This window comes from Bidens hawaiensis, unplaced genomic scaffold, assembly GCF_021521415.1.
Source record: "Bidens hawaiensis isolate Kalapana, Puna unplaced genomic scaffold, B.hawaiensis_p1.1 tig00018785_1, whole genome shotgun sequence".
Classification (NCBI taxonomy): Eukaryota; Viridiplantae; Streptophyta; class Magnoliopsida; order Asterales; family Asteraceae; genus Bidens; species Bidens hawaiensis.
Genome location: NW_027492855.1, coordinates 20,816 through 38,914, shown reverse-complemented (window position 1 = coordinate 38,914; position 18,099 = coordinate 20,816). Strand labels below are relative to the sequence as shown.

The window sequence follows — 18,099 nt, the reverse complement described above, 5'->3', positions numbered from 1 at the left end:
AATAATATACTTATGGTTTGATGAGACCCAAGACCCGTTTACTTTTTTACTATCAAAATTGGTTTTTTAATTTAAATAATATATATATATATATATATATATCTTTTTTAAAATAAATAAGATATTATTTTTTATTATATCCTATTTTATTGGATTTGTACATTAATAAATTGGTGAGAATAATTTTTAATTTAATGAGATGTTATAACCCGTTTAAGGAATATCTGGGTTTGGTAAGACCCATACCCATGAATTCGAGTCAAATGTATGAGAAACCTTCATTTAAAAATCAAGCAAATCTGGTGACTCCAAAAAAGGGGGAGCGACCACATCACGACACGTAAGATTTTTATGTCTTCGTATATATATTTATTATATAGATAGATAGATAATGTTTGGGTAATATAACTTATTAAACCTTTTAAACGAGAGAGTGTGTGGGGGGGGGGGGGGGGGTATAAACGGGAAGAAGGGAAGAAAAAACTTGAAATAACACACCTCCCTCCCGCCTGCGTGCAGATACCAAAATCCATCCCCAATTTGAAAGGCATTACGATCTAGGGCTTGAAATTGATGGCTCCTGTTGATCCATTTCAAGGGCAGCCTATTCTCTCTCTACACCCTAACAGGTTCCCTCATTCCAAAGCTTCACTCAAATCCAACGATCTCCAAGCTATTCACCACCATATCAGTTCAATCGTATTTTCTATTCTCTACCTCTTCTCTTTACTCATATTCTCTGTAGAAATTGCTGTGTAGAATCGGATTAGTTTTGTTTCCAGTGTTTTTATCGGATTTTTAGGGCTTGGAGACTTTAGATTCTATCTGAAGCCTAGCGTAGTAGCTACGGATATATCAATTGTGTATACAGATACATACTTAAGTTACGCAGATATGTATAGACATGTTTTTCCCTCTCATTGTTAAGTTTAATACACATTATTAGAGCTTGAACTACTAAATCTACACATAGTAACAATCCGAGAACAAGCGGAACTTTAGTTTATCTGTCTTTGATTGTTTATCATTGTTAGATGTCGTATGCTGACCTTACAAGTGCTTTTTTAAGTTCATTTTTTATTTATGGTTTATGCATTATTACATCCTCAGAAGCAGCAACAGTTACGGCATATTTAGACATATAGTTTACCACTTTAGCCGACTAATTATCCTACAACTTTACATAAGTTTTTTTGCTTCGACATTTAGTGTATAATGAGTACCTTTTAACTTCAACTAATTATACTACAGTATGCATACATATAGGACTGTATTTTTTAGGCATACATTCACGCACACACTCTTGTTTTTCTTTGATTGTTATGTTCAGTAGACATTATTAGAGCTTGAAGAGTTAAATTTACGTATAGTAACACTCTGAGAACAAGCTAACCTTTTATCTGGGGTTGGTTAAGATATATATCACTGCAAGATGTCATATGCTGACCTTACAAGTGCTATTTTAGTTCCTCTTTATTTATGGTTTATACATTTTTAGAATAAACAGTTAGGACATCTTTAGACGTATGGTTGTAACACTTTAGCCAACCAATTATTCTATTTCTACTCTTTACATGTCTTTACTTTGACATTTTGTGTATAGTGAGTGCCTTTTGACTTCCAGTTGACAAATATAATCTAATTGCGTATGAAATGCTTTTTTTTTTTAAAGATTTCGTTATGTGGAATTGAGAGGGTGTGATGGTGTAAAATAAAGAAAAAAGCAGGATCTTATTGTCCAGCCCTCTTTTTTAAAGATTTCGTTATGTGGAATGTACAATGTAGTATGAGTTACAATGTGATTTGAAATTAATAGTGTCTGTCTCTGTTTTTAAGGCACAACAAAACCTTGATAAGCATTTTGAGGAAGCAAAATCAATTATAGAGGGTGGTTCAGAATTGCTAAACACACAGGACAATTTTGAGCCCAATATGAAGGAGAATGAAAACCCTCAAAAGAATAGACCAGCTTTGGCCCGGAAGCGTGCTAAGTTCTCAATGAAGCCTGATACAAGGTAAAACTTATACACACTACTTTGTTGTGCTCTCACACTAATAAGGTTAATCCTTTAAATATCTATATGTTTTAGAATCTTACTTTATTGTCAATATAGTAGCGTACTATGAAAATTGTAAGCGACACTGTAATAGTAGCTAATGCGTATGCCGGAAAATTCTGTAACAATAATGTGTTTGCTTTTTGCTACAAATCATCGAAACATACCACTCTTTTCACCAAATGTAGCAACATAGCAACCTCTTTTCTATTTTATTAACCACTTAACCATTCATATAAATATGCCAGTTTTTTCAACCAAAAAGAGCAAGACAATTTACCTGGTTTTTGTTTTATTTGATAATGGTAAATGATATTAAAGTTTGCTACTATTTCTGAATTTTGTCAGTTTCAAAGTATGTTGCTATTATTAGTAGACCAGGTATAGTATCCTGCAATTCAGTTAGTTCTATGCACACACTATTAGACTAGTTATAGAATTATCATATCTAGAAGCTATTGCTATTATATAACTAGTCACACACACATATAATCTGGAGTTGGTTTAATGTGCAATACTATTGACAGCCAGCCTTCTACAATCGTAGAACCAACTTTTAAAATGGATCAGCTACTTGACCCTGAAGACGTTTTTGCAGCCTATGAGAAGTTTGAAAGTACATTATTCTTCACTAATCTTTGAGATTCTATAATATCTAGTTATGTCACATTGCTAATCTATACAATTTTGAAATTAATTTTTAGACACCAAGAAAGAATTGAAGAGGCAGAGAGGTGAAGACCCAAATGAACCCAAAATTTCTACTACTACTACTACTAGACAGCGTCGTCCCGAAATACCACGGTATTATTGATTACTGGGCCTAATCTTTTTTTCACTAAATTGTGTTGCTTTATAAGTTTCTTCTGGTGTAACATTAAATTCATACTTTAGGAGAAAGATTAGTTATCAGCATCATGTATACTCCAGTCAGCCTGAAAATGATACATTGCTTTCTCAAGAAACACTGCACGACACTACTGAAACTCAACCTATACAAGACACCCAGCAATCTGTCACTTCCAACTGCCAATCCAATGAAAAAGAAGTCACTGGTGAGTTTTTATGCTTTTGAAGTTTAATAACTGAATGCACCATGAAATTTTTTACATCATCACAATAATTTTAACGATTATGTAATCAGCTTTCTTTATGATGTTTGGCTGACCTACATTAGTGGAATTAGTTATGTGAACCTTTTACATTGTATACTATACAGACATGGGCATGTAAACGGACCGAATAAACACAAATGGAGCAAGTTCATGTTTGTTCGTTTAACTTTATTTATTCGAACAAACAACCGAACACGAACAGTTAAACGAAGGGGGTTTTCTTGTTCTGTTCATTCTTAGAAAAACTGAGCATGTTTCTGTTCGTTTGTTAATTTTAATGAACTATTCACTAACGTAAAACGAATGGACATAACCGAGCATAGATGCATGAACATAACTGAGCTAAAACCAGTAAAAGTAAATGTGAACATGTGTTCGGCCTAAAAATTTAATAAAAGAGACTAAATTATAACGGGTGTAAAATTTTAAATGTATATATTTAAGAGCCAACATAAATGAACGTAAACGGATGTTCAAGAACATAAATGAACAAACGCGACATGTGTTTTTTGTTAATTCGTTTATCAAATAAATGAACATAAATGAACCTCCCACCAAATGGATCACGGACAGTTACATGATAAATCCAATAACTTTTCTTAATCGAGAGATGTACAGATAAAACAAATTAAATAGTAAAAGCTTGTTAAATGTTAACTAGAGATTATAATATTATGGTATATTTTCTAGTTAATTTGGGAAACAAAATAATATAGTTAAAGTTCAACTTATGTCTGTTGTGTGAACAGGATCAATAACCAAGGCTGAGGACAGAGTCAACAAGCTTTTTGATGATTTAATGTCTAGTAACATTGCTGATTTAGATGGAAACGAGACATTGTCCTATTTGGAAGATCGTTTGAATATCAAACATGTTGCTATAAACGATTTACATCTTCCTGACTTCCATGATAATCCTACAGTTAACATCTTGTCTTCAGTCAACTTTCTAAAAAACCAGCACATGTTGCCTGATACACGTTTTTTATCAGATAATTTAAAAGAAAACACAATCGAGAAACAAAAGAAATTACCCGACAAGCCCTTTGATTGCATATCTTCCCCTATACCATCTAAAAGTCCATTACAGGGAATTTCAGCATTTGGAAAAATTATTTCAAAATCTCATGCAACCGAATCAAATGATCCCTTTTTGCCCCGTGATATGGATATGTTTCCTGCTACTGCAACTTCTGAAATCATTAGCAGGCCCTCAACTCATGCCAGCAAGGACACTGAGTTTCCAGTTTCTTCCAGCGAGGACAACGAACTTCCTGTTTCTGCCAGCGTGGAAGATCTCTCAGACTGTGAGCAGCATAATATGAAAGAAACGGATGTGGACATGCAAAAGAATGTAAGGTTTCTCATATATTATTCTAAGTATTGCTATTTTGACTCAGTAATATATAGATCATTGTTTCAGGTCAACTAGATCGAAACAGGTCAAGTCATCCCAGTTGTATAATTAATGCATAAAACTTGTTTCAATCATTCTATTATTTTGTTGATATAGATTTTTCTAATCATGTTAAAGACACTAAATATTTGTAGAAAATGCCAAATTGCCAATCCATCGCAATATGTTCTGACTCGCATTTTCTTACCTCTACTATATTTTGTTGGACTTAATCATTGTGTTTGCATGTGAACGAGTGTGAAATGGGTCACATTCAAAAATGGGTGTGTGCACGGGGCTGAAGCCCGATTTGGGTCAGGGCTGTTTGGGTAATTGTCTCATCTGCTGACATGGCAGGTTGAAGATGCAACAGAGAAAGTGGTGTCATCCAGTCCACTCAAAGAAAATGTTGATATTACTACAATTGGGGAACCAGAAAACAATTGTTTTCATTCAGGTTTTTATTGTTTTGACTCATTTCTTGCTAATATTGTGTCTTCTGTATTGCAATACTTATCACATACTCTATATATGAAGTTAAGTTATTATTTGAACATTTAATTGTTCAAAGATATTATTAGAGGTGCTATTTGTTTAAATTTGACCCGTTTGAGATATTGTAGCCGGATTAGCTTGTTTGAATTAAAACACCTCTATGGAGCTTTGATGGTTTAAGCTATTGGTTCTATTCTTAATTGCTATTCAAAAAATAAATAAACATTTTAATATTTTAATTCTTAGTTTTGTGTCAAATATAATATTTTAATTCTTAGTTTTGTGTGCAATTTGACACATGTACGTATGAATCGTTACTTTGGTTTGTGTTCTATCTTAAACGGGTCAAATGAGTCGAATAAAAAAAATGATCTACTATATAAGCAGGTCAAATGGGCTGAAAACAATTTGGTTGAGAGTTATTGAATTTTTTCATAATGCATACAATCTACTATGATTTAGATTATATTTTAATTATATTGTTTTCATCATTATATTAATGTATAAAATAATGGATAAAGTTTGTTTTCAGAAGACATGTTATTCTGATTTGAAGCGACTGTTTCATCCCTTTGTTCACATATACTTATGAATTAGTTGATTTGGGTCGATTCAATCTCAAACGGGCCAACTAAAAACTTTTAGCTAACAAAAGAACCAGTAAAAGGAATTAAAAGTTGCTGAAGATGTATATTGAATGCACACAGCCTCTTAAATTGTTTTTAGTCAAAGATTCAGATCATTATTGTGATAAATGTGCTTTTGTAATCATGATCTAACACAATAGTTACTTTTGTCAGCTCAAACAGATGATAGTTCTGTCAATGTCCCTGTTTCAAGCCTGCCTGTTCAAAATCCTGATGTTCACGAACAACATAACAAGGTGTGTTTCTAGAATATTGCTATTATTTCATTTATCAATAAATATTAGTAGCTTTATTTTAATAAGGCATATCATGAACTTAAAATCTTTTTTGATGCAGTAGGCCAGTAGCTATTATTATCTCTTATATCCAAACATGTAGGAAAATTATTAAAATCCAAGATCGTTTTATAGTAATATGATTTATGTTTACACAACGTTTACATTTATTTCAAAGGTAGAGAAATAATTTCTATGAAATTTGGTTGCAATTGCTTTTCATTTATCTGCAGTTTTTTGTTTTGTTTAAAACTGTTAAATATTGTACTGTATTTTATGTTATACATGCTTTCTTTGAAGTATTTGGCTAAGCTTAATCAGTTATGATACTGATTTATAACAATTATAAACGGATATTAAAAGTAAATTAAATATCATATATGATAATAGGCCATCTTAGTTCTTATTCGTCATAACTTGAAGTTTATAATCATACTTTTTGAATACAATAGTTGCTAATTTTATAGTAAATATTTAACAACCTATACAAAATAGTCAAAACTTGACACATATATAAAATAATCTTTTTACAGGAACGCCCGAAGAAAATGAATAGTCGAAAGTGGACAAGAGAAACATGTAAAGTCGATCCAAAAAAGAAGCGCCATAGTTTAGCAGGTTTTTTTTATTATTATTTTCTTCATTTCTTAATGTTGTTTTATAATCTCCATGTTTATTTTTAGGGTTTATGTTGAATTTTTAACCAACCAGCCTCGGTTTAAAAAATATGTACAACTAAATAAGCTTTATGACTAAAAGCTGTGTGTTTTCATTTGTTTATATCTACCTTTTTACCAATCAAAAATAGTAGTCTGTTTTTTTAATCAAAAGATATCAAATTTTTTTATTAAGAGGGCTTAAGCTATGATCTGTCTTTTGATTTGGCGATTAAGTTCTTAAAGTTTGTTCGGGCGACTAACATAATCTTTCAAACTTTGAGGACTTTATATATAAAGTGGTGAAAGTTGGTTGGTCACATTCAACATAAACTTTATAATTTTCTAATAGTATATAATTGAATATTATAAATTTATTGTATTTGCAGGGGGCGGGTCTGGTTGGACAAATGGTGTAAGGAAAAGCAAAAGAATTAGAAGTAAACCTTTGGAATACTGGAAGGGTGAAAGACTCTTGTATGCACGCGTCCATAACAGTAAGTGCTTAATATTTTTGCCACTTACTGACCCCTTTATAAGATCTGTTTAATTTGACTGATTGGACTTTTATATAAAACTTTTGCAGGTCTACCGACGGTCGTTGGCAGGAAGTATATCTCTCCGACCGCAACCAAAAGCAAAGGGAAACCTGGTTTTAAGGTTGAATCTTTTGTTTCAGATGAGTACAAGGATCTTGTTGACTTGATTTCCTTGCATTAACATTTTCTTGTTAGCTCTGATCCTGTTTGAGATTATGATGGTATGTATAAAGGCAGGCGTATGCCATTTGAAAATACCTGTTATGTTAGACGTGTGTACTTGTTAGGTAAATCAATGTTTATAGATATTGAATCGACAAGTTGTCTTGCTGTTATGTATTTGTTTTCTTTATGAATGTCCCTGTGTTTTGATAAATCAGTCTTATAGTATCATGTTTGTGAGCATCACCGCTGCACGTTCTGACGGTTAGGGGGGTGTTTTAATTTGATATGAAAAGGCTTTATGAGTTGTGGATGATTTGTAATGGGTGCTAATATTGGTATACCATCACCCAAATCGAGTTGTATAGCCCTAAAAATAGCAAGATGTTTCTTTTATTGCGTAAAACATCTAAATAAATTTTTAAGTAAGGGTTTTAATCATATAATGTTTATGCCGTTTGATAAATAATTATTGAGAACATGTGTTGTATTAATCAAATGCCATTTGGTTTTTAAATCTTACATAAAGTTGACGATCGAGCCAAACATCTTTCAAATTGATGTGACTAAGATAGTCAAATAGAATCAACACTCAACAGAATGGAGTTCCTTGTCATTCCTACTTTATGAAACGAATGCTTGCTTTGGAATCGCTTAAGAGCAGGCTGTGATGCGAGGACTCTACACGATCACTTTAAAAGCGAAAAGCGATTGTCTACCGTAGATATAATGTAGACTTACAATGACATCCTTACTTCACGTTAACATCATTTGCCTTTGGACTGTAGCATGTAAAAACCCTCGCTAAAACGGCTCTGAAACAAACAAAATGGTGCACACTCACCAAGGACTGCCAGTGATATACTAGAGAAAGGTGGGGATGACGTCAACTCCGCATAGCCTTTGCTATGCGATGAGAATTACAATGAGAATTACAATGGGAAGCAAGGGTGTAAGGCGGAGCGAATCCGGAAAGAGTGCCTCGGTTCAGATTGTTCTTATTCTACAAAGAAAGAGAACTGTCAAGCAAGGAAGGCGCAGTAAAAAAAGCCTTTTTCGATCTTGATTATAGGCCGTAATACCTACCCACTTTCTTTTGAGTAAAGATAAATGGTCTTCTAGCACCTCTACTTTCCGTCGAGTGGCTTCCTAGATAGGGAGTACGACCGGTAGTAAACGAGAGATGGTAATTACTTAATAGTAAGAGCGAATCGCGTTTGAACAACCCCACCACAGATGACTCATTTGATTCTCCTATTGCTCTAGTGAAGCTCGTACCTCTTTGGTTTAATTAGGTCTCAGTTATATCAGATGTTTAACTTTTGTTAAAAAAATATTAAAATTTTAATCATTGCATTTGCCTACATTTCTGAAATTGTTTTATTGGTTATCATATCCATGTTTCATTTCAATCAAAAATCCAAACTATAAATTGTTAACCACAATCTTTTAAAACCAACATTCTTAATAACAAGACTGACATTAAACCACCAGTAACCGTCAATTATAACATATAACAGTTAAAAAGACTCATACACAACAAAATGTCTATCAAGATTGTATAAGATGACGCCTCTTACATTTAGACTCTGCTGCAAGATCCCATATCAGATACGACCACTTTTACCTTTTTACCCGATTCTGTTACCATTCTACTCTTCAGATTCTTTCGGTGAATTTTCAGGCGTCTTCAGATTAACAACACCAGCAGATGTGTTTCCTTTATGTGCCTCAACAACCGAACGAAACTCTTCAACAATCGATGCATCTTTGAACTTCAACGCAAATGTCGAAAGACCATTTTGTCCCTCACCCGTACTGTTCACACATGCAAAAGTGATCCCTTTTTTCTCCATACTAGTCAGCTTCATGTCGGGAAATAAACTCGCGTTTAAAATCAATCTATAGTTCCCTCTTGCCCTCATCACAAGCCTCGCCTTTCCCGTTCCAGAAGTCAACACATTGACTTTTAATTCTCCTTTCCCGCGTTCTTTCCACCCGCCATCAATAAACTCAAAAATTATAGAATCTGCTGTGAAAACCGCCTTTTCGTTTTCCTCACCAGTTTCCACTTGTACTTCCTTCATGACAGACGGTGTTGTTTTGGTTGCCTCAGTATTCTTATCCGTGTTGCCAAACAGAGACGAGTTTCCGTTTGTACCGAAACTGAAAGACGAGAAAGCGGGTGAGTCGGTCTTCGCAATCGACCCGAATGAAAATGTTGAGTTTGAAAAACCGGTCCCGACAAGTCCCGTGAACGCGTTTTGGCTACTCGAAAGCTGTTGGAATGAGTTAACTGATCCGCCCACAGGGGTCTTTTCGTCATTTCCATCAATGTTTTCTTTCTCGGATGCAGGGGCAGTTCCATCATTTCCCTCTAGCTTGTCCTTGTCTTCATTTTTCTCCTTCTCCACGGGGATATTTCCAGCATTTTCCACCAACTTTTCCTCTTTCTCAGCTGGAGGGGCATTTTCATCATTTCCCACCAACTTTTCACGCTTTTCACAGTTCTCTTTCTCAGATGCAGGGGTAATTCCGTCATTTCCCACTGAACTTTCTTTTTCTCCATCATTGCCTTTCTCCGCTTCGTCATTTCCCACTGATGTTTCAGAAGCAGGAGTTGAAGTTGTAGGGGGTACCAAACGAATTGCTGCAAAGAGATTCGAAGAAGGTGCAGCTGGGGTCGACGACGTTTGACCACGTTTGACTTTGACTATTCTTCTATTTGCCAGCACTTCATCACTAGCCCGTTTAAACGTACCCGTTTCTTGCCCGGGAACCTCTTCTTCATCATCAAGACCCGGGTTATCCCGGGACAATTCTCTACCCGCAGCTCGTTTTTTGGTAGGTGGAAACGAGTTCTCTGCATCCCCCATCACAATACTATGAAAAATGTGATTCTGCAAGAGATACATATAAAAATGGTTATTTAAAAGGCTCAGCAAATAAGAAAAAAAAATCCTGCACAAAATAAGTCGGTTAAATACTTAAATAAACATTTAAACTTGGACCATCCACTTGTCAACACTCCACAAACAAAAGGTACATAACTTAAACATGTGCACATCTAATGGAGATTTTATTCAGCAGAATGCCAATTCTACCCTTGATGCATTTAAGATACGAATTGACTTGCAACTTGCAGATTTAGCAACAAGTATAATTGCGTGTAGATTAAAAAAATTCCTATACTACAACGATCCATATTTGAAAACGTCTGTCATTTTAAACAACCTGCAATGAAATGATCAGGTTTGAAAACGGCTGAATGTGAGTGGCTGCACAAAGTGTTTTCTTATCGCGCAAAACTTCTATATATGATATTATGCTTATAAAATATATATAAGGATGCGTTCTTTTCAGAACCAATAATATGTTGACAACCACATAACAATTTGTACATAGTGCATTGGAGATCTGGAGAGAGGAAGTGAGCGTAATTGATGGTATATGGCTAATTTGATATTAGTTGCCATTACAGCAAAGGCTTCACTACGTTAAATCTATTATATCAATATGAGATTAGCAACTAAAACATAAGCAAGGTACTGAAATACTTCCGCTTACAATGTTTAATAGATCTCTAGGAACGAAAACATGCATTTGCAACAACAACAATCATACCCTGTAAACTCTCACAAATAGCAATGCTATAAGCAGGGTCTGGGGAGGGTGGGATGGGATGTAGGCAAACCGTAACTCTTCCCAAAGAATAGAGAGGTTGCTTCGAGAGAGACCCTCGGCTCCAAAGACCATATGTATTTACTTAAATCTCAAATATATAGCATTCCAGCCACATTCTAACCAACCTATGCCATTCAAGCGAACCAACGGCTAACGAAATTAAAGTACGAGCCAATTAACTGCTACCTATAAACAACACATACAGCCAAATAACGTATTTATTTAACGAAAAAACACAACTCATGTTTCCCTCTCCGCTCCAAAACTCGATTGCTCTTTTCCAAATAAAAAACGGCCCGTACGTGTATCTTTCGCGATGCACACGGTGACTTATCAATCAACTCAAATGACTAATTGAGAACTAAAAACATCTTAACTTAGGGAAAATGCCTGTAATCTATTAGTAAAGGAAGGCTATATGAGTTAATGCTACAGATACAATTATACAAATAATATGAGTGGATAATACGCAATGATCGAAATCAAAACCCTAAAACAGCATAACCTAACTTGCAAGCAGCATCCGTACCGTAATAATAAATAAGTTAATCGATTAGAAATAGATACATATTATGAACCCTAGAAGAGTAATCGATGGTACCTTAATAATAATTAAAAGCCTTAGCTTAGGCGGTAGCGTTACGGTTGTATGTATATGTATATATATATGAAGGAACCCTAGAGCAAATATATATCAATTCTATTTCTATTTCTATTTCTATTTCTATTTCTATTTCTATTGAATTTACTATAAATAAAATAAATCATTTCATATTTTATTTATTTAACCATGTATAGTAGGAATTGTAAGGGTATTTATTATAGGACCGACTGGCGTACAGTTAGGTGCATAAAGGGGCTCAATTTAGCTGCTAGTTTGAATTAGAATTTGATAAATTTATTGTAAGTGAGAAAGTTTTTGGTGAATTGACATAACAAGATGTTGTTGGTTCATCATCGAGGAAGCATTTGTATAGTGCCTAAAACATATTTGTAAGCCTAAAACATAGTTTTAAAAATATATTAAAAATATGAATCATTTAACATATCAAATGTGTATTCGATACATTAATCCTATATTAAAGGTATTTGGTATCCAAATATAAGTTATAAATGTAAAACCTTCCATACTAAATGGCAAGGATTTAGAGTATGCATATACGGACCTAGCGCTTTCAAACCCGCATCAGTCCAATTCTCATAGAATGATTTTTCACTCTACTTGTAAATCTATATATTTGTCACTATGGGGCTTAAACCCTCAAGATCAAGGAAAAAAAAACACCTTACTTTTTTTAGACTAGATAAAACATCTAAGTTTCAGCATCGTTATATTGTTATGATATTTTTCATTATTGTTTAAATAAAATGTACATTAAATAATCACAAAACTTGATTAATATCTAATATTTTTTACAATTACCTCTCATCAAACTTAAAAAGAATAACCATATTTAATAACCAAGTTTCGTATTTGTTCTATTTAATCACTTGATTTTCAACATATAAAAAAATAGACAGGAGAGCAACATTCCAACTTGCGTTGTTCTGTAATTAGAAAAAAGTTTGAATGACTACTATCATTCAAATATATATCAACGATTTTAACACAACAAACAAATGAGCAAACGCCAGCTAACTTTACACATAGATGCATTACGAGAGAAACAAATTAAAAGTTTACTTCACCACACACCCAAACATGGAAGACTCGAATTTGTGAACATTCTGTCATAAACCTCATTGTTAAGTAGAATGACGCGGCTCGACCCCATTTAACTCGTATAGAATAAATAAATAAACACCAGAAAATAAACAACATATTCATCATAACAAGAATTTTAACAGAGTAAGTTACAATTAAATGAAAATAGGTACATTATTGTAGTCACTTTGAACCACCATTCTTACAGGCTATAAAATGTTTTTTTTTTTACATTCACAATAACAGGTAAAATTAATATGAAGGATGGGAATCGTCACCTCAAAAAGAATATTTATATGGAGTGTCTAGAGAGTATGCAACTAAACTCATGGTGAAATCTATACATCATATCGTATGCCTTGAAAATATAAAATCCATGACGCACTTACGTAATTACACCACAAACATGTACCTGGAAAAGAAACACATCACATTCAACCTTTCTATTTGCATTAAAGGTGGGAATAGTTTTCTCACTCGAAGGAGTTGTGCAAAGCAGGGAACATCTTGAGTTGATTTAGGTTGTGTTTGTTTTTGCTTATAAGGTCTGTAAGGAGTCTATGTCTGCGAGTGCGCAGACACAAACTCTTGAAGACTGTTTGTTTTAAAAAAAAAATCTGAAAACTGTTTTTATGGTCTTAAAAAATAAGTTTTTTTCACCATTTTCACACTTCTTAACATCATATCAAGTATCAACACCCAATGTCCAACACCACCACCCACCCACCGTCTGACACCACCACCACCACCATCCGCCGCCACCACCACCCACCACCACCGTTCGCCGCCACCACCACCGTCAACCACTCACCACCACCACCGTTAACAACCCACCACCACCACCACCGTCCATCACCACCACCACCACCGTCGGCCACAACCACCGTCCACTACCACCACCATCCACTACCACCACCCACCGTCCGTCGCCACCACTACCCGCCACTGCCACCACCCACCGTCCGCCGCCACCACCACCACCCCGCCACCACCACCCGCCACAACCATCCACCACCACCATAGTCCACCACCCATTGTCGGCCACCATCACGGTCCACCACCCACCACCACAACCGTCCATCACCACCACCCATCGTTCACCGCCTACCACAATTGTCTACCACCACCCACTTCCATAGTTCGTATACGACTATCAATTATTTTAGCAGTCTACAAACGTTAAATGACTTTTATCTACTGTAATATAGATGATATGTAACTAATTTTCAACTTATACAGACGATATCCAGTTTATAAAACAAACAGTATTATATTTTCAGATTGCAGACCTTCAGACCACATCTTCAGTTGCAGACATTAAATCAGATGAAATCAGATTGCAGACAATTTTTGTCTTCAAAAACAAACCGCACCTTAGTGACGTGGTGTAAGCACTGCCATAAAAAAAATAATAGGCAAATTTAGACATATGATTAAAAAACCTGACAAAATTAAGAAATTTGGAAATTAAAATATCACTCATTATAATTTAATATCATTTTGTTAACTTTTTGACCAAATAGATTGATGTTCACCTTTACTTGTAATATGTTATGTTGGCTCATCTATGTAAGTTATGTGTGTTTGTTTATGTTAGTGGACCATTCGTTTATAATATTACGAATAAAGACAAAAGAAGATGTTGAATTTCTTCACGAACGAACACGAGCAAATTCTTCATGAACAAAAATGCCCTATTCGTGTTCGTTTGGTTCGTTTACAAGCCTAAGAATACTAAAAACATATGTATTTTCTGTTTTATCTTCAACAGGACAAAAACATATGTGCAAACCTCATAATCAGCTCCAACACTCCTGATGTTCACAGTTTGAATTTCATTATGTTTAGCCCAAATAAGTTTCCCACTGTTGTTCATGCTAGCTACAATACTCTGCCAACTTTAACCATTATAGCCTTCATCACAGCCAATAGCAATCACGTACCGAAGAAATTTGCATAAAAATGAACTGTTTTCTGATTAATATTCTAATGAATATTGTTTGCAGTCATGTTTCTCCAAAATTTCACTTTATAACCAAAATAAAGACTTATTAATCGTTAAATATGTATTAGATTATTAGAGCATCTACAATAAAGAAACATAAAAACATATAAAAAACATGCATAGTCAACTACCACATCACAAAAATACAATTATTTTAATATACCTAAAACCCACACAATAAGACATTCTAAAAACACCAAAAACAATTATTATATATTTTTTTTTCAACACCCAACCTTCCCCACCTGATCCCACCACCTTCAAAAGCAAAGTTTTTCCTTGTTCTTGTGAAACAAGATCTCTAAAAAAATGGATCATAAAAATTACACTCACAAATAGGTAAGCACTAGTGAGGTGGACAAAAACTCAAAAACACCATCTAAAAATCTCTTATTGTCGATGGTCTACTATTAGGGTTTATTTGTATTTAGCCTGTGGACCTAAGTTAGATTTATATAGGTGCATTATCAAACTGCAATAAGCAACTGTTAACACTTAACACAAATAAAATTAGGAATAGAAAAAACTTACTGTGTTGAACTTTTCATGCATTCAATAGCCCAAACCCTTTGAAGTCCTTAATTCAAAGTGTTCTCAAGTCTACACAAATATGAAAAACTTGAAGAACTTAAGAAAATGTGGATAGAATAAACTTAACCCGATCACAACTTTATTTTGCAACAACAAACTACACATATAGTAGTAAGTGTTTAAAGCTTAATGTAATAAAGAAACAATACAACTAGAACTAAAACTTCATTAGCAAATTTAACAAGAAATCATAAAGTATAAACTAACCACAAACTACACATTTAGTAGTATGTGTTTAAAGCTTAACGAAATAGAGAAATAATACAACCAGAACTAAAACTTCATTAGGAAATTTAACAACAAATCAGAAAGTATAAACTAACCACAAACTACACATTTAGTAGTATGTGTTTAAAGCTTAATGTAATAAAGTAATAATACAACAAGAACAAAAACTTCATTAGCAAATTTAGCAAGAAATCAGAAAGTATAAACTAACGCTATGTTCCTGAGTTCACTTAATGAGAGAAAAGAAAAGAATTTTTTTTTGTTTTCATTACTTTCTTATTTTATTTTTCATTTCTTTTCTTTATATTTTTTTTCAAATTGGAAAGAAAACATATTATTCCAACTTGCTATTTATTTCTCATTGTTTTCATTTCATATGTTTTCTTTTCCTCTATTTAATGAACTCATGAACATAATTTACTCTAAATTTCTTTCTTTTTTTTATTAGAAAAATCCTCCTGAACACAATAATATTTTTCTTTCCTTCAATTTCATTTCTTTTCCACCGTTAAATTAACTCGGGAACAGAGCGTAAGTGTCATCATAAAAACCAAAACAGCCAAAATAAAAGTCAATTACACGGAGAATCCATGTGGTTTGATCCAAATTTTGGATTTTGTCCCTAAAGTTTAGAAGTTACGGTTTTAGTCTCTAACCACATAGTTTGCTTTCATAAATGGTCTGTGGGTAAGAGAAAATTACAATTTTGCCCTTTTAAAAGTTACACTTTTAACCCTTTTACTTATTTACTCTTTTAAAAGTTACAGTTTAACACTTTAACCCTTATTGTGTATTATTTTTATACTAGTTTGAGGCACGTGTATTACACGGGTAATTGATAAAAAATTTTAAACTTTAACCATTAAGTGAAATACAGCCAACGAATTGATCATATATTGTCTATACAGTTATAATTTACATTAAAATTAAAGAAATTACATAACTAAGATTACATAAGTATGCTACAAATAAGTAAAAACTTTCATGTACACTACATTTGTGATTGCATTAGTATGTACATATACATTGTTTATCAAAAATCAAAATCTTTAGTCCATGTCTACTTACAACTCTTAATAAGGTAACATATATGTCTACTTATAACTCTTGATATAGCCATGTATAATTGTTCGTGTGACAAAAAAAGTTCTTAAAGTACATACTAACCATAGATAAATGATATATATCCATGAAACTAATAAATAAATACTCATGCACATAAAATATCATATATTTTAATCAATTAATATAATGTCATTTGAGAACATCTGCTCATGTTTATATAAAAAAAACATGATTATCCCAAAAATCATATTACCTGAACTTTGATGATATAATCATCTTTAGAATATTTAGAAATTGAAATTGATTGATCATGATAAATTTGTTGTCTTTAATATTCTGTGTATGACAAATTTTAAATTAATTTTATATTATATAATTAACAATTGTATAATCAAGCAACATAAAAAACCAAAAATTAAAATATAACAAAATGATTTGTTTCATTTCATATGAATGTAATTGCCAAGAAAATGACAAAGACGTACTAACCTTAAAACCATGTTCAAATAACAGAGATTATTCTGAGTTAGTAGAGTATTACAAGATTTAAAGTTGCATAAAGTGAAGTTAGTGATTCTTATTTATAATAGTTGAAAGTAGGGTTGTCACTTTTACCTGGAACCTGAAACTAACCCCGTACACGAACCCAAACTAAACCGACCCAAGAAACCTGAACCCGAACCAAAGTAATTCGGGTTGGTTCTTGGGTCCGAATTCTAGGTTTCCGGTCAACCTGAAAAAACCGAATAGACTTTTGGTTTTAAAATCATATATATTCTTAGGTATTAAAGGTTAAGTTTTAGTTGCTGACGTTATCAGAATTTAGTCTAAATCGAATGTTCTCATTCCACATATTATGAATCGATTGTTTATTGTTTATTAATATTGAATGTTTTTAATTTAGTAATTTATCTTATAAGACACATTAAATTAAATATATTTGAATGCATAAAAAAGTATAATCAAATCATAAAATATATGATTCGGCCTAAGCTATGGAAGAATATATTGAAAACTAAATATTAATCTTCTCATGCCAAAACCCTTAATACTACAACAAAACTAATATAAATAAATGACAAATCATTCATATAATACATCGTTATACATATGGATTATAATTATTCAACTTCAATGATTTAATGCTAAACACCATGATATACATACATGTATTTTTCATGTTTGCAATATTTATACAAAATATTTGTAGAAAATTAAGAAAATACACATTTTCCTGAGTCCAAATATATATGAGAAAATTTTAAATCCAAATTTGAAACCGATCTTATATAAAAAAAATTATACACTGCTGCTCAAATCTCAGCTTAAAGTCACATTTACTTGTGACTTTAAAATTTTATTCTAACAAGCCTGCAACTTCAATTTTGATATTTTCCTATTTTTTTATTACACCACTAGGGTATATACCCGTGTAACACGCGGGTGGAAAAACATGTCAACATACATAATAAATTTAAA

General features: G+C 33.0%; 1 protein-coding gene and 1 pseudogene across 2 annotated transcripts; one reads left to right on the top strand and one right to left on the bottom strand.

Annotated features, from left to right (window-relative positions):
* The first annotated feature begins 573 nt into the window (after positions 1 to 573).
* Positions 574 to 7,711, top strand: LOC143557058 (centromere protein C-like). The gene is made up of 11 exons (XM_077046226.1): positions 574 to 699; positions 1,837 to 2,015; positions 2,585 to 2,673; positions 2,762 to 2,861; positions 2,952 to 3,112; positions 3,922 to 4,526; positions 4,926 to 5,025; positions 5,864 to 5,946; positions 6,519 to 6,603; positions 7,031 to 7,138; positions 7,228 to 7,711. Exons 1-11 carry the CDS (start codon positions 574 to 576, stop codon positions 7,359 to 7,361), a joined length of 1,770 nt encoding a protein of 589 aa, XP_076902341.1. The 3' UTR covers positions 7,362 to 7,711.
* An 804-nt stretch (positions 7,712 to 8,515) lies between these two features.
* LOC143557061 (nuclear pore complex protein NUP50B pseudogene) lies at positions 8,516 to 11,709 on the bottom strand (annotated as a pseudogene). Its single transcript, XR_013139499.1, has 2 exons — positions 11,628 to 11,709; positions 8,516 to 10,242 (listed from the first exon to the last, which is right to left on the bottom strand). The product of XR_013139499.1 is annotated as a nuclear pore complex protein NUP50B pseudogene (transcript).
* Positions 11,710 to 18,099: the final 6,390 nt, after the last annotated feature.

Bases quoted from the DNA above. Each gene is read 5' to 3' on its own strand.
- LOC143557058 (XM_077046226.1), top strand. From the start codon at position 574: ATGGCTCCTGTTGATCCATTTCAAGGGCAGCCTATTCTCTCTCTACAC. The intron at 2,862-2,951 runs GTATTATTGATT...TTCATACTTTAG, and splicing joins CGTCGTCCCGAAATACCACG to GAGAAAGATTAGTTATCAGC. The intron at 4,527-4,925 runs GTAAGGTTTCTC...CTGACATGGCAG, and splicing joins ATGTGGACATGCAAAAGAAT to GTTGAAGATGCAACAGAGAA.